The sequence below is a fragment of the Physeter macrocephalus genome, chromosome 10 (assembly GCF_002837175.3).
Source record: "Physeter macrocephalus isolate SW-GA chromosome 10, ASM283717v5, whole genome shotgun sequence".
Taxonomy (NCBI): Eukaryota; Metazoa; Chordata; class Mammalia; order Artiodactyla; family Physeteridae; genus Physeter; species Physeter macrocephalus.
This window is the reverse complement of record NC_041223.1, coordinates 25,218,471-25,228,212: the sequence shown is the minus strand read 5'-3', so window position 1 is coordinate 25,228,212 and position 9,742 is coordinate 25,218,471. Positions and strand designations below refer to the sequence as shown.

The window sequence follows — 9,742 nt, the reverse complement described above, 5'->3', positions numbered from 1 at the left end:
CCCTGAAACCTGATGAATGGGTGCTCTAGGAAATAACAAAGAATGTTTTGGGCTTATGTGCTAAAAGAAATTCCATCTATCTGGAAAAAAGATTTTTTTTTCTGGGGAGTTCCCCGGTGGTCCAGTGGTTAGGACTCCGCTCTTTGACTGCCAGGGGCCAGGGTTCAATCCCTGGTTAGGGAACTAAGATCCTGCAAGCCAAGTGGCCAAAAAAAATTTTTTTTTCTGAACAAAAGCATGCCTTAGCATGGGCCCAAAGCCGGCCGAGGTGGCTGTCTTCCCACCCCTGCTTCCACTTTAGCCTGGATCCTCTAGTTATTGTTCAGAAGTTACATTTCACAAAGAAAACCCACAGTTTAGGGAGAGCAATATTTTATTCCACATCAGACCATTCGCCTCAGGACTACAGATTTGAGAGTGCTGTGGCATTACTTTGGAGTGGAGTCCATGCTGTGATCCTCTGTGGGAGCCTCTTGACTAAACCCAATTTGACAGTTTTAATGGTATAAAAAATGGCGCAAGCCAGAAATACTGGAATCAATGTCTCGGCATTTAAAGAAGCTTCTGATAGAAATGTGATCACAGACAGTATATAAGTAGAGACCCCTGACTAGGTGGTCAATGGAACATGGGAAAGCCCCTGCCTAGAATTTAGATATAAAAGGACGTTTTACGTATGTTGCCTCAGTTGCCTATGACAGTATAACCAAGTCCTACTGATTCACAGAGCCAACTGTCACACCTCTTTATAGCCTTGTGTTCAGTGGCTCATGTTGGTAGCCTAAACTTGTCCACGGTAGGAGCATTTATACCTTGGGCAGGTACAAACACTGCAAGTCAGGACTCCTTCCCTTCCCCTCCTCAGTGTTTAAACAAGAGCACAGCATTGAAACTATCCCAAGAGCTGCTTAGAACGGCAGCTATGTACTATTTCTCACAATCCTGTGGCTTGAATGGGCTCATCTGGACAATCTGCTCTATATGGTGAAGCTGTGGTGACTCATATGGCTGCATTCAGCTAGGATAGGATTTCTCAACCTTGGCACTACATTTGGGGCTGGGATAATTCTTTGTTGTGGAGGCTCTCCTGTGCATTGCAGGATTAACCACATCCTTGGCCTCTACCTACCAGATGCTAGAAGTGACAACCAAAAATGCCCCCGGGGGAAAAACTGCTCAGGCTGAGAACCATTGAGCTAGGAGCTTGGCTGAGGCTGGAAGACAGCTTCTTATCTTCCAGCTGTCCAAGATCCTTTGTTAAGGAAAAATGTATTCCTGAAACTTGTTTAAGATGGTTAGGCGGACTTTTTTCAGAGGGACTACTACAAGGGGAGAGAGGTTGGGCTAAACTCCAAACACAACAAGAAAAACTAGGAATTTATAGCAGCAGAGCTGGGTGGGGGTCAGTGGATGGAAAATTACTGAGAGGAAACATCAGGGGTAGGGAGAGTCTGGCTAAACCAACTTGATAGGATTCTTGCTGAGGGCAGGCCAGGGCAATAAGATACGAAGGGTGGGATATTTTTGATAAACTGACCTAATCAACAAGAGGGCTCTGAGGAGTCTGATTCAAGTTTGGTGAGGCAAAGAGTCTTTGTCACCTCCTCCACTGGACTCTCATCATTCCACAGTCTGGCTCAAGCTCCTTCGCAGCATAATGTCTGGCTTTAAGAGAGTATGAGTAAACGCTGGGGCGGGAACTGGAGCAACATCAGTTTTGTTACATTTTTAATTGGTCAAAGCAAGTCACAAGGCCAAGTCAGACTCAAGGGGAGGGGAAATAGACTTTGCCTCTTAAAGGCAGGAGTAGCAGACTTGTGGTCGTCTTCAATACATGCAGTACCATATGTACATTCAAGTACTCAGAATGAATATTCTGCAGAAGGAAAGGCAATCTTGAGAGAGAATTCTATTCACTATCAAGCAAAATTAACTCCAGAAACATACATAACAACCCTTATAACTGGACTAAAGTTGAAACTGATTCTTCATGTGATGGCAAAGAAAAGAACTGTTATCATACTCAGAGGGTACAGGAGATTTATTTTCAGATTCTAGAGTATTTATTATAGCAAAAGTTCTGAACAAAAGTTGGACGCTACTTCTGGTTGTAATATTGGTAAAGATGTCTTCCCGTTGGAAAAAAAAGTAGTCCTTAGTAGGTTGTGGACACTAATTTTTTTGTTCTTCGATGGAATAATGATAGCATAAATATATTTCTGAAAATGGAAGCAGTATCGTGAATGTTCAGCTGTTTTACATAATTTAGAATTAGTACTTAATGCATCCTTATCATTATAACAGCTGGAGTTTATAGAGTTTTTAAAGATCTTTCCCAAGACATTTTCCAAAGAACTGGTTGCATACAAGAGGGATCCATTGTTTACCTTTCATTTGAATTTTCACCATTGTATCTATTCACTTGAACGCTAATGCTAGAAGTAGTTATTTTTTGCTCAAAGGCACTATTTTCCCAAAAAACTATTTAGCGGAACTCTAGTTTTACAGGATGTTAATGGTATTACATGTAAAGGAATTTATAGGTTGTATAAACTTGGGAAATTCTAAGTTAGGAGTAAGCAGGTTTCTTTACTGCTGGACTTCTTAGGGTCTTTACTATAGTAATGTATATCATGACTCATAAAGTATGCAGTGTTTCTTAGACTTATTTAACCATAGAAATAGAGGCACATCTTACGTAAGCAGTGTTCCTCAGGATACCCTTGGTAGAAATTGTTCTAAGTGGAAATAAAGGAGGAAGAGGAATCTTGAGAGAGAATTCTATTTAAGATCAATCAAAATTAACTCCGGAAACAGGCACGCAGTAACCTTAGCACTTAAAAAAGTTGTGTCCTTGAAGCAGGCATTCGGATCCAATAATGTACTATACTGTGTGTTTGTTCTAAACATCAGTAGTGTTTTGAATAAGATGACTGAAACAGTTTAAACAAAAATCATTTTGCAAAAGTTTTAAATTCGTGAAATTTAGTCATCAAAGATTGATGAGTTGAAACAGTAATTTTAAAAGAAAGAACCAGAACAAGTCAGTACCTTTTCTCACTCTTTTTGTCATATTGCAAATAAAAATTGTTTATATTTACAGTGTACAGAGATTGATGTTTGGATATACGTATACATTATGAAGTGATTACCACAATCCACCCCTCTTGTCTTATAAACTAAACTTGAAGCCCTTAGGAATTAGAATTTGGATTGCCAGCAATAGATTAACATACTTGTGGGCAGCTTCTCAGAGGATTTTCAATGATCCCCATCTCCTGGTATTCATGTCCTTGTGTGATCCTCTCCCCCTGAGTGAGTGCTGAACCAGGGACTTGCTTTTAAGGAACAGAGTGCAGCAAAGATGATGGATGTTACTTCTGAGATTAAGTTGCCAGAGACTGGCTTCTGTCTTGCTTACTCTCTCTTGCTGTCTCACTTGCTCACTCGGATGAAGCTGCTGCCCTCTGTGGGGACTCACATGACAAGGAAATGAGGGAGGCCTCGGGCCAGCAGCCCTGCGGAACTGAATCCTGCCAACAACCTCAGGGGCGATCCTCCCCGCAGATAAGCTTTGACTTGACAGGACTGCATCCCTGCTGATACCTGGGCCGGAGCCTCGTGAGAGACTCTGAGCCTGAGGACCCAGCTAAGCCATGCCTAGATTCCTGATGCAGAAACTGTGAAATAATGCATGTTTGTTGTTCTGAGCTGCTAAATTGTGGGGTAATTTGGTAGGCAGCAATAGAACTAGTGCACTATTATTAAAAGAGGTATTTAGAGAAGACCAATGCTGTATTATTTAAATCAAACCTTGTAGACAGTTGAAGGAAAGACAACAGCATAGTGGTGAAATCGTGCTTTAGAGTGGCAGTGTAGAAATATACTGATTTAATTGGGAGGAAACAAAAAGGACCTTGAAGATGAAATCTAGGTGATGAAAGAGTCTTGGAATTGTCAGTGCTGGTTTGGGAGGAGATATAAGGTGTAGAAAGTGATATTAGCATGGTCACTGCAATTGCTGAAGAAGATATGGCTGTCATAGGGCTCCTTGTTATACAAAGCTAGTCTCCTTTGGATTAACTATTACACTAGCTATGGGAGAAGGATGTTATGTCTACCAAGAACACAGTAATATGGTTTTAGAAGGCTCTTTCTCCCCCCCCCCCTTGACCTCTGGTTTGAACTATTCTTTTCTGGTGTTCTTCTACATGTTCTTTTATTCCACAAATATGTGTCGAACACTTACTATCTGCGGTGCCTTACTGTTTAAGGCACCGAGGATTCAACAGAGAAATCCTCACCCTCTTGAAATCTACATTCTAGTGAGGACAGTAAACAAAGTAAATAAACATTAAAATATATCATATAGTAATAAAAATAAAAATATGTAGTACAGTAATTAAGTACTATTGGGGAAAAAGAAAGCAAGGAAAGGAAAGAGGGAGGGTGAGTACTAGCTTTCTTAGCGGTTATCAAGGTTTGGACTGTAACCAGCTGCGTGTCCACTGCTGCACTGGGCCCACTGTGATCTGATTGTTCCAGCTCCACCTGACAAACACTAGAGTGTCTACAGCTTCCTCTCTCCCCTTCGTATGCTCCATACTTATTCTTGCTTTCATGCCTTTTTTTTTTTTTTTTTTTTTTTTTTGTGGTATGCGGGCCTCCCTCTGTTGTGGCCTCTCCCGTTGCGGGGCACAGGCTCGCTCCGGACGCGCAGGCTCAGCGGCCATGGCTCACGGGCCCAGCTGCTCCGCGGCATGTGGGATCCTCCCAGACCGGGGCGCGAACCCGGTTCCCCTGCATCGGCAGGCGGACGCGCAACTACTGCGCCACCAGGGAAGCCCAGCTTTCATGCCTTTTTAAAGGGCCGATCTTCAACGCTTTCCCATGAAGCCTTCTTTGACAATGCTAGCCTCTGCTAACCTATCTCCTGGGGAACCTGAGGGGACCACTGTATGAGGAAAGAAGTGTTTCCGTTCAGGTTAATAGGTGATTAATTTTTTTTTGTTTCATATGTGTTTGTTGTACCTGCAAGCAAAGCACTCTTGATGGTAGGCTCATCGGAGGAAATATAAAAGATGAGATATGGTGCCTATCTTCAGAGAATTTAAAATATAACGGGAGAGAGAAAATGCTCTCTCTGTGGTGAGAAGACCTTGGAAAGAGAGCCTGTATAAAATCAGATACTTCATGGTATGGTATAGCAAGTGACTTTCAGACTCTTTTATTGTCATTTTTCATTTGTCTGCACCCACAATGAGAAATGGACTTTACATCATGACTCAGTATATATATATTTGTTTGGGTCTGTGTGTGTGTAAAACTAAATTTTACAAAATAATATGTATGTTTTACAAAACAATACTTAATTTCTATATGCAATGCATTCTGATATTTTCTATTCTATTGCAATTTACAAAAAATCCTGAGAGAAACCCTCTGAATTAATTTTAAAACCTGTCAGGAGAATATGACCCACAGTTTGGAAAACATTGGTGGAGCCAGGTGGTAGGCACACAGAGGTGGAAAATGAGAGTATGGGGTGGTATGAGTCGGGGGAAATCTGTCTTGCAAAAGATTATACTTGAACTATTCCTTGAAAGGAGCATCCTGTTTAGGTTATTGGGGTCTAAGACAGTGTTAATGCTGAGTTGGGACAACAGTATGAGCAAAGAAGTCACTGAAGTGGAGTAAGCAACCAGTACAGGGGTCACTGAGAGCAGGAATCTGATCTTTTATGTGACTGCTTTTGTATATTATGGAAATAAAGTAAAAGTCAAACTAAAGGCCTGAACAGAGATTTTGAGGGTACGTATTTGAGAAAAAATTACTGTTGATAATTGGGAATGATCTAATAGGAGAGCAGATCTATGGCATTTAATAATCCATATTATTATTTATATTAGTATTCCATTTTTGTCAAAGTGCTTTGTAATCACAATTATCATTATTCCTCAAAGTAAACCTGTGCGCAAAGGAGAAGCTATTTCCAGAGGAAGACACTGGTGCAAAGAGATAATATACATTGTTCAAGGTATATTTACTTAAAGTGATGTTAGCAGATCAAGTTAACTCTGGCCCAGATGAGTTAGTTCACTCTGAGAGTTCAGAAGACAGGGACAAATTTCAAACAAAAAAACCAAACAGAACAAGAACATTGAAACAATGACCACTTATTCTCATCCAGCCCTGAAGATTAGCTTGTTCCTTTTCTCCAGGGTGTAAATTGTTTACTTTCGGTGACCTTAATTTGTTGCTGTGTTTTATTGAATTTTGCAAAGACCTGGGTGATGGGGCGAGTGATGATGTTTGGAGAAAGGAAACCTTGGGTAGAGGTACGATTTTTCTGAAATTTATTTCAGAGCACGTGAGTTGATCAGGGAAATTAAAGAAAGGGAAGCCAAGTGTGGCTCTACAGAGCTCAGTGGCTTCCTCAGTTTTCCTAGAGTTCTTCCCCTGGAAGCATCTGAGGGGAGGGCTTTGTGTCATCTCTTCCATCTTGTGCTTTTTAGCCTGGTTCTCTCTTTCTTTTCTTTCTTTCTTTCCTCTGTCCCTCCCTCCCTCCTCCCTCTCTTTCTCCTTCAGAAATGGTGGGGAAAAGGGAAAGATAAAAGGGCTAGAACAGTAGGATTCCTGTGAAATTCCACATGTTGTATGCAAAGTAGAAAATGGAATCCTTTAACTGTACCTAAGTTTTGTTTTTAACATCTTGAATTTAGTACATTTTTGTTGTTGTTGCAATAAAATCAGAACTATTGCCTGTGTGTCAAATTTGACTAAGGCTAAAAATAGACTAGCAAGGTTGGGCATGGAAGAAGTGGCCCGCTTCTCCTTCCTCCTTTTCATTTTGTTTCAGTTTGAATGAGAAGGAGGTGGCTCACACAATGAACAAGAACAGCAACTGGCTGGGTGTCTGTGTGCTTTGAGCCAATTATGATATTTTTGTGGGAAAGTTTCCAATTCTGAAGTCTCAGTTATGTAGAGGTGGGAGGCAGCTGGTGGGAATGTCTGTCTGCAGGGTACATGCACGATTACTCTGATTCAATATGGCATGACAGCAACGCGCTTATTCAAGAAAATAATTATCTCAATTTTCCTGTACTTTAAAGCTTCTTCATCCTCACCATTAAAGAAAAAAACCAAAACTCAAAACACTTAAAGAAACAAAAAAGTCAAAGCCAAAGTTACCAAAATATTTTGAGATCTCTCAGCCATATCTAGTGAGGGATATCGGTAATGAAATTAATCTAAGTCCAGTGGCCCACATTAACTCACTACATTCCTCCACAGCACCAATACTCTCCCCTTGAAGTCCTCCTCTCATTAACTACCATCATCCTTTTCTCCAGTATTCAGAATTTCTTAACTCTCTCCTTCATCCCTCACGTCCAAGTGGCCACCAAATCCTGCTGCATCTACCTTCAAAGCATTTGTCCATTTACTTATTCATGTATTTGTCATGCATTTATTAAATACCTACTGTGTACCATGCACCGCATTAGATACCATGGATACAGTGACGACTAAGACAGACAGCTTCTGCCATCACAGAGCTTATAGTCTAGTGGGGGCCCAGACAAGAGACAAGTAAATAGGCAATTTCAATACTGTGTGCAAGCTCTTGTGGTGGGCAAGGTACAGGGAGCACATGGGGCTGAATCTAACTTTGGGGTATCAGAGAAGGCTTCCTAGAGAATTGATGATTTAGCTGAGACTTTAAGGTTCAGAAAAATGTATCCAGAAGAAGAATGCTTTAGGCATCCTCCATTCAACAAAATTTTATTGAACACTAACTGTGGGTCAGGCTTTATGCTAGACTCTGCAGAATTAGTTAGAAAGATAGACAGTCCCGGCTCTTCTAGTGCTTAGGGGAGTTGGGGTGGGGGAGAAATAGACATGAAAGTATAGGCACAAAATATCTATTATAACTATGAGGTGGCCCTCTAAAGAGTCACTTTCCTCAAACAAAATTAGGGAATTAAAAGATTCATCACTTCCCTACTGAAAAGTCCAACCACCAATTGCTCCTGAGTATCCAGTGCTCTTTCCTGTAGCTCCAGGCTCTGGAACAGACTCTGCTATAAATGCCCAGAGTTCCCAGTCAGAGTCTCCCCATTAGGTGGGCACAGGGCAGGTACCTCCCTGTCTACCTCTTTATGCTTCAGAACACAGCCTAAGATTCTTTACTGGAGAGATGGGTTAATTAAAGAAGATCACACTATATAGGAAGGGAGAACTGTAAATTGTCAGCTAACATAGTTTTCGCTCCATAGTTTATGAGGAAAGTACTTAATTTATACACTCAACAAATATATGCTAGCTGTCCCCTGAGGTGCCCAAGACACATAAAATCTCCTACCTATGGAGCTTTCATTTGAGAAGCAGATAGACAGGAAATAAGTAAACTTATACTTTGACAACATAATTAGAGATGGATGAGGTGCTACTTCTGACAGCTTTCTGGGGAGGTGTGTCAGTTATATCATCGTGAAGGAAGTGATGTGTTTGAGCTGAGACCTGAGGGTTGGGAAAGAGCTGGTTTTCCATAAAACAGAAAAAGAGCTGCAGAAAAAGAGACCATGTGAAACTCTTCCCAGGGTCCCCTGCCCCTCAAGTCACTACCTTATCACAGGCGTCACCTTCTAATCTCCACCTGCTCACAACAGTGGCCACCTATCTTTCAGGACAACTCAGTCCTATCCAAAGGGATTGGGTTTCCCCTCCAGGCACCACCTGCTTCTTGGTCCCAGGCGATGTTCAGTAACATCCCTGAATGGTGGGTCCTGTTTGAGTGAGCGGTTTCACCACTAGGCTGGGACGGCCTTCCATTCACGGACTCTGCTGTGCTTTCCCATTGTCTAGGAACTCAACTCTATTTCTTTAATTTCTGAATCTACGATTGTTTCTGAACGGCAAAGGCTTTCGATGGATGATTAATTAGAAAACCTCTGTTTTCCATTCCTGTTCTGGTCGCCCGCCTATTTTTCCCAGACCATATTGTTCTAAGCCTCAATTGCATGAAGGTCAGGAGGCCCCCGACTAACTCCAGATGCCATTGAATTGGCGTTCGGGGCCATTTCAGGAAGGTCGGTCCGCAGGCGCCGGGGTGCAGCAGGGGCCCGGGAGTGAGGGCGCCCCGATGACGTCACTCCAAGGTGGCCGGTTCAGCGCGGGGCGTGACGTCACGCGGGCGGGCCCGGCTACCGTGAGGTCACCTGGTGGGCGCGGCCAGGCCGAATCCCCAGTGTCGTCACGGGAGGGGGCGGGGCCAGAGCGTGTCAGCGAAGCCGAATCAAAACAAGCCCGAGACCCGCCTTTTCCCTCCGGCTCGTGAGCTTCTAGCTTGCGCCCCGAGCCCGCGGCGCCCGCGCGGCTGCAAGCCTCGGGTGGCCGCGCGCCGGCTCCAGGAAGCCGGGGAGGGCGCGGCGGCCGGGATGGCGCGGCGCGGGCCGCGCGGCTAGACGGGCGCCAGAGGAGCCGCCGGCCCGCGCCCTCCGTTCTCGGCCTCCCGGACCGGGCGCCGAGCCGCTGGGAGCCGCCTTCGCTGACGCGGGGCACCTGGACACTCGCGAGATGCCCAACCCCAAAAACAGTAAAGGCGGCCGCAAAAACAAGCGCGCCAACAGCAGCGGGGACGAGCAGGAAAATGGAGCCGGCGCCCTGGCAGCGGCGGGCGCGGCGGGCGCGGCGGCCGGGGGGGCCCTGGCGGCGGCGGCCGGCTGCGGAGCGGCGGCGGCGG

At 43.9% G+C, this 9,742-nt stretch overlaps 1 protein-coding gene across 1 annotated transcript in view; it reads left to right on the top strand.

Moving 5' to 3' along the window:
- Positions 1–9,374: 9,374 nt before the first annotated feature.
- Positions 9,375–9,742, top strand: part of HECA (hdc homolog, cell cycle regulator) — a 42,802-nt gene continuing 42,434 nt past the window's right edge. Inside the window, exon 1 of the mRNA XM_028494378.2 lies at positions 9,375–9,740. Coding sequence (XP_028350179.1) covers positions 9,577–9,740 — 164 coding nt within the window. The 5' untranslated portion in view covers positions 9,375–9,576. The remainder of the gene's footprint in view (positions 9,741–9,742) is intronic.